A 15,895-nucleotide genomic window follows, 5' to 3' on the forward strand; every position below is an offset into this window, starting at 1 on the left:
CATTTAACTCAAAGCAATACAACAGGAAATGTTTGACTCCCAACCTTGTCACTAGTACCATTTCCATTTGTTTGAGGCTTAAGCAATTTCATGGTGCAAAGTCTCTGAACCACAGACACCAGCAGTCCAGTAAATATCCTCTGGGGGTGACTTTGACTGGGATTGTCACTCTTTCTACATGTCATTTGTGTGAAACCAGTCTGTTGAGAGGTGATTCTGCAGCCCATCAGTGAAACTATTTATTTATTTATTTTTAAATATTTTATTATTTATTCATGACACACACACACACACAGAGAGAGAAAGAGAGAGAGAGGCAGAGACATAGGCAAAGAGAGAAGCAGGCTTATGCAGGGTGCCCGATGTGGGACTCGATCCTGGGTCTCCGGGATCACGCCTTGAGCTGAAGGCAGACCCTCAACTAAAAGGAGATTTTCTTTCTCCATCAGTTTACACAAAGCAAAGAATTATATTTATTGTCTGGAATGTATATTTTATCTCAATTATCCAGATGTGGCTTATTAACATTATTTTCATTTGGGTTGTGAGGATATCTGCTTAATTTTTCATACCTACAAACAAATGTATTTTTACGTGATTTTTCTTTCCTTTTTTTTTTTAAAAAAAGATTTTATTTATTTATTCATCAGAGAGAGAGAGAGAGAGAGAAACACAGGCAGAGGGAGAAGCAGGCTCCATGCAGGGAGCCCAACACAGGACTTGATCCCGGGTCCCCAGGATCATGCCCTGGGCTGGAGGCAGTGCTAAACCACTGAGCCACCAGGGTTGCCCTGATTCTTCTTTCCTTATTTGCCTGTATCTCAATGATTTTTTAGTAAAACCCTATTTCAATTCTGAATTTTATAAATATACAAGGAAATTGGATGCAAAGAATGTAGATTTGGGATTATTTAATGTTGTGGTAATCCTTATGTATGTAGCACCTTACATAAATTTCCTAAAATTACAGGGAAATAAATTCTAGTTTAAGAAGTTTATCAAATCTTTAAAAAAACCAGACTTCTAGAAAAGCTTTTAGTACGCAGTTGTCTTACTATTTTCCAGTGTAAGTTCCTGAGGAGATAGCACTGGGATGTGATATTTTGTGTGGGTACATGAGAGATATTTTTGAGTTCATAAATAACATGTATAGCTTTTATATTTTATCACTGGTGAAATCATTGATGGTCCTTACATTTGCCTAAGTGAACGAATTAAAATGAAAATTTGTTGTATAGATGATCATTGACTTTTAGGTTAATAGGAAGTTTTCCATAGAAATTCAAATTACAGTTCATTTAGATAGAGAACTTGGCATCCTGTGTTTAGGTCCCTGCCTCTTCTTATATTGCATTCTAGCTCTCTCTCTCTCTCTCTCTCTCTCTCATTCTCTCCCTTTATCTCTCTGATGTATGTTTGCATTTCCTCATCTCATGGATGAGACTAGCAAAAGAGACCAGAATCTTCTATCTTATTTCCCCCTTCTTGTGTGATTCCAAAGGCCCTACTGATACTCCTGCAATGAGCCAGAAATGCCTTAATGTTTAGAAAGAAAGATGGCCTGACGATCAGTTTCCCATGGGCCCTCTGCGATTATGGCTGCAGGAGAAGAGAGAGGGAAGAACAAAAACTTTAGCTGTAGACTCTGATAAAACATACATTTCTATGACACAAAAAGAATAGACTCAGCAAAATTCAGCATGACCCTCATCTTTACAAGAACAAACACACGTTCATGGATGGGTGGCATAACTACAGAAAGGGAGGACCTAAGAAGTGACTTGAGGTTAATAGAATTGCACTTTCTGGGAACTTGTAGGATTGCTAGGTATGGATGTAGTAAGTGAGGATATGACAGTTCATTAGGGGTTGCTTGGAAGTAGGTACAAATGAACAGGGTAAATTTTAATAGGAGGCAGGAGCCAAAGGGAGTGTGGTGACATCAGAACACAAAATGATGGGACGTCCTTACCTATCATTTCTGTCCCATTGACAAATAGGAGAGGAATTTAATTGTGAGGTCAAGGGTCAATGGTATTTTATTGGCTTAAAGGAGTAATAAACACTGATTTAGCCGAAAAACTCTTTTCCACGTGGCAGAACACAACAGCATGTGGGAAACGGTTGAATGGAAAGATGAAATATTTCCTCCAGTTTCAGAAATGGTTCAGTCATTAATAATGGGCATCCAAGTAAATGTCTATCACTGGCTTTTCAGTGGTTGATTTCAAATGAAATACTTGGATGACCAGTTCCAGAAATGCCCTTAGAATGAATACTTACATACGTTTGACTTTGATGCGTACTTTTGAGATCAGAAGGTAGTAGACAAGCTTTCACAGTCTTTCATGTCCTTTCTTGAAATTTCTTTCATTTTAATGAGTTATTTGGTGAGGACAAGTTAGAGGACACTTTGGCTTGCTTTGTGTGTGTAATTATGTAGGTATATGTGCAAATATGATGTTTTAGGGGCAAATGTGTAACTTCATTATTTTAAGCAAAGACCATAGAGCAGGTACATTGTATTTCAAAAGGCAAAAATGATCACCAAGAGGTAGAAAGTTAATTTTGCTTTTAAAAGTTGCATTTTTTTCCTCACTCTATAAAATTCATTTTGGGTAAAGGCCATGGAAAGTGTTACTGTGGAAACTGTTACTGCGGGTCTGGTTGGCATGGAGATAAATGTGAATTCCAGTGTGATATCACCCCCTGGGAGAGCAAGCGAAGATGCACGTCTCCAGATGGCAAAATCTGCAGTAATAGAGGTGTGTCATTCAATCACATTACTACGGATTGGGGGAGGGAACAAAGCTCTTAATTGTTAACACCTCTTTTCTCTGGATTTCCTTTGGGGTGGGAGGAAATCATCTTTCATGGTGTTTGACTTTGATGTGAGTCCCCATTTGCCACACCAATAATCTTCTTTTTTTAATTTTTTCTTGAGTAACAAAGCAGAAATATAAAAAAGTTACTGTATAGTTCTTTAAGCTCCACTGACCAAATAGTTAATGTAGGGACTGTAATTTCTTCGGCGGCCATCCAGAAATAGCATGGGGCAGCTAAAAGGCGATTCTTGTAGATACTTTTTTTAAACATCTCTTGACTAACAGAACCATTTCCAGCATGAGCATCTAATTATCTAGAGAGTATTCAAGAAACTCTCTTATCTTAATTATGAGTAAATCGAAGGCTTGGTTGTTATTCAGAATTGATCTGGAGTTGCTTTACTTTTATTTACAGTAATAAAAATGATATTGAACAGATACAGAAACCACATGTCAGGTAGCCATCAAAAATTTAGGCTGACCTCTGACATGAATGTTAAGAATATATTAGTGTTACCAAAATGTAATGTAAAGTGAGTTAATTGTTGATATCAAATCAAATCAGTTGTAAACACTTTTTAAAAAGTCCTTGAAAATACTTATCTTTTTTCCCCTTATTAGCTGTTCTGGTAAATAAAAGAGGGCTGTGTGAGACTGTTCTTTGCCAACCTGATGACATAAATAAGTGACCATTTTTCCTTCTATAAAATTATAAAAATCTAGGAAGTTGGAAAACTATATATTTTTTTCATTTCTGTAAATGAATGGTGCTTTTGAATAGGTAACACCTACATGGAGAACCTTAACACATAACCAATTTTATCTTTAGAAAAAAAAAAGATGTTATTTATTTATTCATGAGAGGCAGAGAGAGAGAGAGAGAGAGAGAGGCAGAGACACAGGCAGAGGGAGAAGCAGGCTCCATGCAGGGATCCTGATGTGGGACTCGATCCAGGGTCTCCAGGATCAGGCCCTGGGCTGAAGGCGGCACTAAATCGCTGGGCCACCAGGGCTGCCCAGATTTTATATTTTTACAAATTGGCATTAAAATATTGATACAGAAGTAAAAAGGGGCATATTTCCGCACATAGGGAAAGGAAAGCAAAAGGCCTGACTTTGGAGCAAAAATAATAAAGAGACAAAAAATCATAAAGAAAAGTCTTTTTAATGTATGCAGAATTGGTCTGACTATACATCATACCAATTCGTGTTATGTTTTCTTTTACTATATAAGGATATATTGTGCCTGAGGCCTTTATCTTAATATAATAGGGTGAGTAGTCACCATGAGGATGTCAGCGCCTGCAGCTTGTGCTGTGTTCCCATGGGGAGTAACCATATAGGTGTTGCAAAAGAGAGAGGAGAAAAGTGGAAAAGGTTGGACCATGGCATACACAGGGCCGTGGTGCAGGGCCAGGTTCTGCAGCAGGTGGGCTCTGAGACTGGTGTCCTTCAGAAACACACACTACGTGCCCCCTCTCTGCAGTTTTGCCTCCTACCTCCCCTTTCCCATGAACTGTCCAATGTGGAGATCTGCCAACAGCCAAACAAGAAGCAGCCTGCCCAAATAAGGCTGGGTAGTAGTGAGACTCAGGGGTTCCTGGAGATGAGCTGGGGGTAGTACTGCCAGGAGTCCTTTTTTCTCAAAAGGTACTGGCCATGTCTCCCTTAATACTCTTCCCCATCATTGCTTCCTGGGCAGGAAAGAGGCCCCAATCCCTGCACAAACCTACCTCATCTTTGTTAGCATATCTCCAAGGCCAAAACACCTGTTATAGACACAGCTAATCAGGGGTGGGATATATGTCTTGCAGTGCCATGGTTTTATTCTGGACTCACTTTAGCATATACCCATCCTCATCCCTGCTCCTGCATCAATTATTCTATATGAGAGCCACATGTATTCAATGTTTAAAATACAGATAAGGGTGTTTTAAAATACATTTTAAACATCCAGGTATAACAACACTTTACATTTTTGTACCTGACCCTACAGCCTTTCATTGCTTTCTTTTTGTTGAATAGATAGCAAGTTTCTTGAGGACAAGGATTCTAACTCATGTTCATTGTTTTGATATTATTTTATTTTATTTTATTTTTTATTTATTTTATTTTATTTATTTTATTTTTTTAAATAATAAATTTATTTTTTATTGGTGTTCAATTTGCCAACATACAGAATAACACCCAGTGCTCATCCCGTCAAGGGCCCCCGTCAGTGCCTGTCACCCATTCACTCCCACCCCCCGCCCTCCTCCCCTTCCACCACCCCTAGTTTGTTTCCCAGAGTTAGGAGTCTTTATGTTCTGTCTCCCTTTCTGATATTTCCCACACATTTCTTCTCCCTTCCCTTTCTATTCCCTTTCTCATTCAAATGAATGAGACCATATAATGTTTGTCCTTCTCTGATTGACTTACTTCACTCAGCATAATACCCTCCAGTTCCATCCACATTGAAGCAAATGGTGGGTATTTGTCATTTCTAATGGCTGAGTAATATTCCATTGTATACATAGACCACATCTTCTTTATCTATTCTGTTTTAATATTATTTTAGAGAGAAATCAGTACTGTGCTAAAGACACATCCCACACAATTATAGACAGAGATACAGACTTTTGTTTATTAAAAAATATCTACTGTCCACTTTAGATGGTATTTTTCCTTGATAGAATTTTTTCTCTAATATATGTATTTCCTAAATATACAGTAAACAAAGATTTTAAAAAGCAATATGTCAGATGCTTTCTTCCATGATTTTTCTTCACTAAAACCATATACAATTTTTTTTTTCCCATCCAGGGACTTGTGTGTGTGGTGAGTGTTCTTGCCACGATGTTGACCCAACTGGAGACTGGGGAGATATCCACGGGGACACCTGTGAATGTGACGAGAGGGACTGTAGGGCTGTCTATGACAGATACTCCGATGACTTCTGTTCAGGTACGTTGTTCTCCTCATTCTTGTTTTTAAGTAAAAAGGAAAAAATTTGTTTCCCTATTTTCAAACTTCATTCTGATTCTCACAGAAACTGTAAGAGAACTGAGTCTGTGGAGTGGCCTGGGTGACTCAATCTGTTAAGCGTATGATTCTTGACTCAGGTAGTAATCTCGGGGTAGTGAGATCAAGTCCAGTGTCAGACCCTGTGCTGGGCGTGGACCTTGCTTGGGATTCTGTTTCTCTCTCTCTCTGCCCCTAATCCCCTGCTCATGTTCTCTCTCTCTCTCTCTCACGCAAAACAAAACAAAACAAAAACAAAACATGAACAGATGAATGAATGAACTGAATATGTGCATTGGAAAGCATTTGATTGTCACAGAGCTCCTGTGAGTACCTTGGAAAACCTTCAGAGAAGTTACACATTGGGTGAAGATGAGAGATGAAAGGACTTTCTTAAAACTAGTCTAACTCCTCACCAAAGAGAACCACCTCCTCCAGGTATCTGTTGCTCATCTCTGAGCATACAAACCCAGCAGACTGGATGACAGTGTCCATGATGGGGACCATCCGAACAGCTGTGCTCATATATTACAGAACTTCATATAATACAGTTCTTGTGGATATTTTCATGCATGAATTCCTTGACATAATTTATATACTCAAGTTATTCTGCAGATTAGTGTAGGATTAAATACCAATAAGTGGGGACGCCTGGGTGGCTCAGTGGTTGAGCACTTGCCTTTGGCTCAGGGTGTGATCCCAGGACCCTGAGATCAAGTCTCACACTGGGCTTCACACAGGGAGCCTGCTTCTCCCTCTGCCTGTGTCTCTCTGCCTCTCTCTCTCTCTCTCTCTCTCTCTCTCTCTGTATCTCTCTGAATAAATAAATAAAAATTTGAAAAAAAAATACCAATAAGTGGATTCAAAAATTTTATCTCATAAACATTTATAGAGCAGATACCAGGGTACCCTGTTTGCCAGAGTCTGGACAGTGTCTGGGCTACTGGTTCCAGCAGTGCAGGAGGGAAACATGATCTTTGACTTTAGGGAGCTTGCAATTTTAAGAGCAAAGGAAAAGCACACCTTGCCAGAAATTCTCAAGGCACAAAGAGAAAAAGAAGATAGTCAAATTGACCTGAAAAAGTGTCAGTGAGCAAAAAATGGAGTTACAAATTTTCAGTACGGTTATATTTGACAATCCAGGAATTAGAAACATATACATATACATCTTTTTGAACCTGACTGCTTAATTGGTGTGCAAGTAGATAGGAAACTCCACTGTCTCCTGCAGGTTTCCCGACAAAGGGAGATGAAAGAGCTGCCCTATTTAATCATGATTATGCAGCTGCAGAAGCTTCTCTGGCCCTGCTGAGGAGAGCCTGCTGCTAGAACTTCCCACAGCAGAAGGGCTTCCCTCTTCTGATTATCCCTCATGCTCAGGAGAATTTCCTAAATGTTTTGTGAACACCATTCTCTTGAGGGAAGGCCCTTTTCACATTTTTCTGTTATTCATTATATATGAGCGTTCTTTATTAACACCATTATCTACTCAGTGGAAATGTGACAGCCAGCAAATCTTGAGTAGCTCTCTATGCCAGACACTGTGATAAGCACTTTCCAGATTGTGGCATTTACTTTTTGTAGAAGTCTATGAGGTAGGGAATATATTCCTGCTTGTTTTACAAACAGGGGTACTGAGGTTCAGGAAAGCTCCATAACCTGCTGAAGGTCTCACAGCTAAGAGACAGAATGAAAATGTTAAGAAGGTCTATGAATCTCAAGAAATGTAAAGGTTCTTTCTTTACTGAAAAAAATGTTTGTTTAAACTTCAATTTAATATGACAAATATTTATCAAGAGCTAACTGTGCTAGAGGCACTATATAAGATATTAGGGTATAAAGATACAAAAATTCTACTTGTGTAGATAGATACACACACGGGACCTAGAAGTCAAACTGCAAACTGCTTGTGATTATGGATGACTTTGTTCTTTGCTTCTTGTGTTTTTCAGTTTCCTTTTATGCACATATTAACTTTTAAAAAATAAATTTTTAAAAAACCTAAAAAAAAAAAAAAAAAAAAAAAAAAAAAAAAAAAAAAAAGATACAAAAATTCATAGGGATGCCTGGGTGGCTTAGTGGTTGAGCGTCTGTCTTTGGCTCAGGGTGCGATTCTGGGGCCCCGGGATCGAGTCCCACATCAGGCTCCCCGCGAAGAGCCTACCTCTTCCTCTGCCTATGTCTCTGCGCCTCTTTCTCTGTCATGAATAAATAAAATCTTAAAAAAAAAAAAAACTAAACTAAATACAGAAACTTACAGGTTCTACCCTCAGAAAATTCAGTTTAGTGGGCAGCCTCGGTGGCTCAGTGGTTTAGCGCCACCTTCAGCCCAGTGCCTGATCCTGGAGACCCAGGATCGAGTCCCACATCCGGCTCCCTGCATGGAGCCTGCTTCTCCCTCTGCCTGTGTCTCTGCCTCTCTCTCTCTCTCTCTCTCTCTCTGTGTCTCTCATAAATAAATAAAATCTTTTTTTAAAAAAAGAAAATTCAGTTTAGCAAAACAAAACACAAAAAAACAAACAAAAAACCACCCCAAAACCAAAACAAAACAACAGTGACAGTACTGCCACATGAACATGAAATTTTCATATACTGTGGTATGGGAGAGTTGCATAGTCTCATTGGTTGCTCATCTGGCCATGATGCTGGGGAAATAGCAGTGAACACAACAGATCAAATCCTTCCTCTCATGGAGTTTACATCATATGGGGCTAGAGAGGCAACAAACAAACTGAATAGACTCTGTAAGGAATGTTAGGTGTGGGCTTCTTTGACATTTTACTTAGGTGATGAGGTTCTTCACAGAGGCAACATATGGCTAATGCATTGCTGATGTTTTCAAACACCATGTACATAGTCTACCCCTACCCAACCTAGAAGGTAGGCTTGCAGATACAAAGAGATGAGAAACATGTCCTAGGCAAAGAGAATAGAAGTGAAGTATGTGACCTGTGCAGGGGACTAGAATCAGTTTAGTTATCACCAGAATGCACAAGTGACAAAAGGTAGAACTGGCGAGAAACAACTGGAGGTCTTTTTACCTTGTTGCAGAACCGGACTCTATTCTAAGGGCAATGGGGCGCTAATGATGGTTTTAGGCAGCGAAGTGGTACACTCACAGGTCTTCAGTCTGGTTGTTTGGGTAAATGTGTGCCATTTACTGAAATGGGGAATATAGAAAGAAGTTGTCCAATTCATTTCTAGACACACTGGGCCTAAAGAACCAATGGCAAAACAAAGTTGATATATTTTTTTCAACCTACTGAATATGTGAGTGTGAAGGGTCAGAGTTGAACATGAGAAGTTAGAGCCTTAGAGTAAGTAATTGAAACTCTAACAGAGTTCAGGAAATGTCATTTAATAATGCCATTTTAAAGTTGTTTGTGAGGTAAAACATGAATTCATACAATTTTAAGTGGGAAATGAAAGGAGATAATCAGGCTATATATAAAAATTAAAAGTTTGTGACTTTCTGATATAACTTTTTTTTCTGTTTTTTAATTAATTAGTTAATTAATTAATTCATTTTTACATAGGGTATGTTCTTCCTTGATAAATTCTTGGTTTTGGTGTGGGGTTGAAAAATTCAGAATAGCTACAAAATAGTGACCACTCTGGGTCTTGTGTGCTATACTGTCTCACTGTGAGAGAGAGAGGTCATGGGTGAAGATGGGCAATGAAGATTCAGTTGACACTTCAGTTATTTCATAAGCTCACAATTCCTACTGCATGTCATTTAGGCTCAGAGTTACCATTATAGGTTGGGCAGGTGAAGGTCATCAGGAGGCCTCTTTGGAATCTGAAATTCTCCATTTCATCTCTTCCTTCTGCCCTATTTTCCAATTTCTCATATTTTCTGTCCATCCCTATCCTAGAAGATTTCAGGGAAAGTGAAGCAGTTGGGCAGTTATGGCTGTGGTTGGTCAGGTTTATTGTAGGAGTTGCTTAGGAAAGAAAGAATAGTTTAACTCTTTACATGTGGTCTCCATGCTGTGGGGGTGGACCCATGGCTGTGGGGAGAAGGGATGGGGCAAGAGGCTGTGGTTCAGACAACAAGACATCCAGTCTGTAATTGCGATCTTATCCCTTTGTGGCAGTGAGTGGTGTATGGCCAATGTTCCCAAGCCTGCCTCCCACACTTAAAAGGAGGAATTTAGGGAAGAAGAAACTCATTTTAACAGAGACTCCACTCTTTTAGTCCATTTCACACACCTCATTCCAACTTATGTTCACCCTAACTCGGGGGGAGACATTATTACCTGCATTTTAATAGGGGAAGAAACTTCAGGTTCAGAAAAATGAAGTAACTTGACATAGTTCACGTGGGCATTAAGTGTCGTCTGGAAACACATACAGCACCTAAGTACTCATGTAATTGAATCTCCAAGTGATACAAACAAACTTCTTCAATTTTACTTTACTTTGGTAAGGAAGAACTGTCTTCTGGATGCTCAAAATTCTTATAAGCCCGAGCTTCTCTGAATGATGTTATGATCTGGGGCAGGCACCCATTACCCATCTCCAGCATTTTTTCATTCTCAGTAAATCTGTCAAATTCTACACTTTCTTTTAGTGAATTATCGGTTTTCACAATTTTCCTAATTGCCCATCTGAGTTGCACCATAGTAAGGATGCCAGCAGCTGACTCTTGGGGATGTTAGCGCCTCTGTGTTGGGAGACAGAGGTAACCCAACTATGGCAGTATTCTCTAGTGATTTATGCAAGGCTGGGATATGAGAAGGCTCAGATAAAATGCAGCTTTATTTTTAGCTCCTATTCTTGCCATCCTCAGGGTGTTTGTCTTATTTGAGTCCCAGGGAAATCTCCCGGTGGGTAGGTTGAAGTTGCTCTTTTAATTGACAGTCTTATTGTATTCATTCATTCCTACCGAATTAATTTATCTATTCAATAATGCGTTGAAATGTAAACATTTTGTGCCTACTACATTGTAAATTCAGAGAAGACAAGTATTTTAAAACCTGCTCTCTGTTCTTAAATGTTTTATTTATTTTTTCTTTCACTCCTATTTGTTGTTATCATTCATATAGTATGTGTGTGTATGTAAGTATCAATTAATTTGTATACAGATATAATTCATGTGTACACTCAGATACACACACATACACGACACCTCAGAGACATTAACTATTGGAGTGTAACTAAAATGACCAGGGCATGACCAGCCATCCTGAAGTGTACCAACTGTTCTCTGTGTTACTGCAGTTCTGTGAGCTGCTCCACTGAGTTTACCTCCTGATTCTGAAATAACTTTTATTCCCAATGACTGCTTACACTCTGGTCTATTTCCCCAAATACTGTAATTGCTAAAATACGCCACAGTGTGACCTTAAACTCAATTTTTCAATTTTGCCTGCCTATCAAAATGATGAAAATAGAAGGTTAGTCCTGGCTTAGCTTTCCTTTTATTTGGAAAATGGAATCATTTGATAGAACTCTATTGTGTGGGGAAATTTATCATTGTGGATTACCAAAGCATTATGGAAAAAAACTGAAAGACATGATTAAGTATATTCAGTTTGCATTGCCTTGAAAGAAAATCAAATACATTAAATGGACTTGTTTTTTTAAATAACAAGTACTAGTTAGAACTAATTTATTCCCCCCAAACTTTTCCTATCAGTGGTCTTCATACTCCTTTGTAAGAAGCTAATTGCAAAAGTCAGATTCCAGTTCATGAGTGGTTTTGATCATTTTAAAAGAAAGAAATATCTTCTACAGCAGGAGAATGTTTGTCTGGAATGGATGCCACTACATTTGTCCTGGACTGATATTTCTGAGATGACTTCACTCAAAAGAGCACAATGATTAAAAAAATAAATAAGTTTTGGTGTCAACACCATCTCCTACATGTCCAGCATGGCAATCATACCAACTGCCTGCACATGTGTATGGATTGGGCTGTGATCCCATTACAGTGGACACCATGTTGTTCTTCCATTGCTCTGTGTGTGTGTGTGTGTGTGTGTGTGTGTGTGTGTGTGTGTTTAATTCAGGTCATAGGACTTCTGAAAGCCATTCTCTAATGTGTGTTCTTTACATGTTTCATAGCAGGGTTAAAAAATATTCTGTATTTGTTGATCCTCTGCCTACAGATTTTAAAGTAACACTTGTAAAAAAAATTAAAAAGATAAATAAAGTAACACTTGTTAGAAGCAATAAAATGAATTCCTGGAGGCCAAATCTATCTATCTATCTATCTATCTATCATCTATCATCTATCTATCTATCTATATCTATCTATCTACTATTTGACAAGCTAGCACGGAAGTATGAAATTTCAGTGTGGTAATAAAATTCACTTCTTCTAATTATGTCATCTTAAAGATAAAATGAAATGAGGGCCAGAAAGGTTGACAGTGACTTTAGACTGAAGGCAGAGATCTCCTAATTTCTTCTTTGATATGTCTTTCACTATTTATCTAGAGAAAGCTTGCTATATATGGCACATATATTATGGCAGTCAAAAGGATTTTCATGCTAAACAGATATCATTTATAAACTCTTTTTTATATATCAAAACCGAGCATTTTCATCATCTTCATTTTATCCCTATAAAATGATCCCTTCTCTCTCTCTTTGGCATAACTTTCATACTGAAATTGAGGAACTAGTAACTCCAGGGGAGAAATTAAAATTTCATTTTATGATTTCTTGTCTTCTCTGAAAGGTTCAATACCAGCTTCAGAATCTGATATCAATACCATGCATTTTTAAGTGATTTCCTAACTCGACTGATGCAATATCATAAAGGATTTTATAGAAAAAGTACAGTTTCATTTAAAGTGAGATCCATGATGTTCTGAAATATACTTGAACAGCATGTGATTTTGAGTTATAAAAGATATAGAATATAATCTTTGTTACCATAAAAGTTATGTTTATGCTTTAAGCCCATCTCTAATAAACATTTAGATCAGCAAAACTACTGTCAATATAATTTTTCATCCTATTAGACTAGATTTAAACCTTACTTTATTACTTCCACATTTGCTTCTCTGTGATCCTCATTGGGACATTTGATTTAGATATTTCTATTTTCCCAAAATAATTAAACCCTTAAGAAACATTCTATATCCCTGCTATCACCATTTAGAATGGTTGCCATGAATTCATTGACTCTTAGGAATTTCATTGATTATGAATGGTCGACTTAGGTCATTCATATTTTAATAACCCTTCTTTCCTCAGCCCAAATTTGTTCAATTGATGTAGACTTCAGATGCCATAGTATAGAGGAGACTCCTGAGTAGGTGATTTGAAGAGGAGCGGTGGCCATTCTGAACCAGATAATATGCTCCCACTGTGATATTTTCCTATTTAGAGGCAAAATCTTTCATTCTACAGCCAATCATAATGACACTGTCACATCAATTTATTCCAGTGTGTAAGCAATGAACTACAGTGGGGTTATGGAGACTTTGATGGGGTGAAGGCTAAGGCTGAGGTGGAAGGCACATGAGCTTAGGGCTCATCACACATGTGGCAAAAGTGCACATTGTGTGTGTTCTTCCCAGCTGTGCTTGGGGCTGGCAATGCATGGGGGTGATACACAAATGTATAAGACTCATTTTTTGAGAATGTTCATGAGGCTGCACGAATGCACAGGAAATAGAGATATAGGACTGCATAGGCTACTTTCCCCCCTCATGATTGTATCAGAACACAGAAATAGTGAAGAGATAAAAATAAGGCATAACTTTATGGAGGAAAACATTGAGATTAAAAACCAAGCGAGGAAAACAGTGCAATAGAAAATAGAAAGTGAATTTGGAGCATCCTGGTGAAAGACTTTCAGAGATTTCTTCTTCTAGGCCTAGAGCAGCTACACTTTTTTTTTTTCAAAATATGTCAATGCATCCCCAGTTCATCTGACTTCTTTTGTTATTAATTGGACCAGATCTTAACTCTAAAAATCTCTTATTTGTAACTGCTAACCGTCTTCATGAATTCATTTCATTCTACCACCAGCTTTGTTTTAAATGTTGACATGTGAGTGAACCTGAGATAGAAACTAATTGCTGCTCTGAAGCCTATATTCCAGCCACAGAACTTGGGAACGTTCTGCCCTCAATCACAGCTCTCCCTTTACACAGGCTCTTGCTTCATTTGGCGCCTAGGGACCGGGACTGCAGCTGGGTGTGTGTGTGTGGTGGCGGTGTTCTGGGTAGTTGGGGACTGCCTGGCATCTTTGCTTACTGAATATTTTCGTCTAACATTCACAGCTATTTTAAACTTTTCAAAGTGAAGCTTTCTTTCCCCCTTTCAATATAACTGTTTTCACTGTTATTGTTAAAGTGTCAACTAGTCTCTCAAAAATGGCAGCATGTTCTGTACTTTGTCCAATATCCTTGTAGCAGATCTGTCCTAGGAATGAGACCTCTTGTCTCCAAGAATTTCAAAGCCATTGGCTTCTATAAACAGCAGAATTAATCATACTTGAAATGTTAAAATCTGTTTTAGAATTGTTATTTACCTACCCATTTGCAATTAACTCTGGAAATTTTGTTCTAAATTTCATGAGGACGGGTAAGAAGAGTAGGAACTTCTGGGAAAACAACAAAAAAACCACAAAGTCCAACAATGTCTGAAACATAATTGCCAATAAATTAAACTATTAGAAGGGAAACTCTTATATTTAAAGATTTAAATGATCACATTGACGTATCATATGTATTTATTAACCGTCACAATTTTCTTTTCCTTTAAAATGGTGAGCCCAAAGGCAGAGTATTAATGGTGATAGGGATTTATTGTTTAGACCCTGTTACATAATAAGTGATCAATAAATGTATGTTGAATTGAGTATAGCATTAAATGAAAAATTTGGACTCACTGATCCCTAATATCTCATTCCACTTTGACCTATGATTTTATGATCTATTCCAAGAAGAACCAGGTTAATAGATGGTGAAAAGTTTCCTATATGTAGATTGTCCAATTCTTCCAACTCAAAAGATAAATATCTTCCCACAAACCTTATGGACTCTTGATAAAACAGGCTAGTCCTCACTGAAGAACAGTTTCCATATTGTATGATTTCTATTAATATCAGGTGCCAAAGACAAGATAGTATAGATTTTCATCCATTAGCATCATATTCATTTTACTTAAAGAAAATATAATTCTAAAAAAAAAGAAAATATAATTCTACTTCCTTTACAAATTTTCGTGCATTTTTGGGATGCCTGGGAGGCTCAGTCAGTTGAGTATCCAACTTTTGATCTCAGCTCATGTCTTGACCCTCAGGGTTGTCAGTTTGGGCCTGCATTGGGTGTCATGTTTGGCATGGAGCCTACTTATAATTTTTAAAAATCATGCATTTTTCAGCAATTTTAGAAATCCACAGTGTTCTGCATCTGTGATAATGAGTATCTGAATATTGATTAGGAATTAATAAAAGCTCATGCTTTTTCTTTCTCGCTTTTCTTTCTTTTCCTACTTGTTTACACATGTGGACTCAAAAATAACAATAGCTCGCTTTTATATAGCAGTTTAAGATATATTATGTACTTCCTGATACATGTGGATAGATTATGTATTATCTTATTTAAAAATGAAGAAACTAAACCTCAGAGAGGTTGACATTTGACCAGCTCTATTCTGTAGATAGCAGGATCAGGATTTGGACTCACTTATTTGATTGAATACATAGGCCATTTTTTACTGTACCATACCACTACTCATCGCAATTCATTACAGGCTCTCTGACCATGTGTAAAGAAATTTAATATCTTTCCTGACCTCTTTTGTGTATACTACATTATCCATAGGGAATGTGAACTCCAGAGAGGTTATTGGTTTTAGGCTAAGAGTCTCTAGGCTGAGCATGTAGTGTGTAGAAAAAAAAAGGTAATAAAAATTATGGGGTTCTCCACAAGATAACACATGTTTCAGCAGCAAATTGTTTTCAATTTCCTGTCTCTTCTCCACATGAATTAATTACTAAATCCATCAAATACTCCACTTAGGCCCTGGCAGACCAATACAATCACATACACCTGGATTTTGATGGATTCGTTTATAGCCCTATGAACCCGTTTATCTTATTG

At 37.8% G+C, this 15,895-nt stretch overlaps 1 protein-coding gene across 1 annotated transcript in view; it reads left to right on the forward strand.

The window, feature by feature from the left end:
• ITGBL1 (integrin subunit beta like 1) overlaps positions 1-15,895 on the forward strand; it is a 212,719-nt gene that overhangs the window by 96,157 nt on the left and 100,667 nt on the right. The window contains exons 5-6 of the mRNA XM_025441198.3: positions 2,625-2,765; positions 5,628-5,768. Of these exons, the coding sequence (XP_025296983.1) occupies positions 2,625-2,765; positions 5,628-5,768 (282 nt within the window). The remainder of the gene's footprint in view (positions 1-2,624; positions 2,766-5,627; positions 5,769-15,895) is intronic.

Source organism: Canis lupus, chromosome 22 (genome assembly GCF_003254725.2).
Source record: "Canis lupus dingo isolate Sandy chromosome 22, ASM325472v2, whole genome shotgun sequence".
NCBI classification, from domain to species: Eukaryota; Metazoa; Chordata; class Mammalia; order Carnivora; family Canidae; genus Canis; species Canis lupus.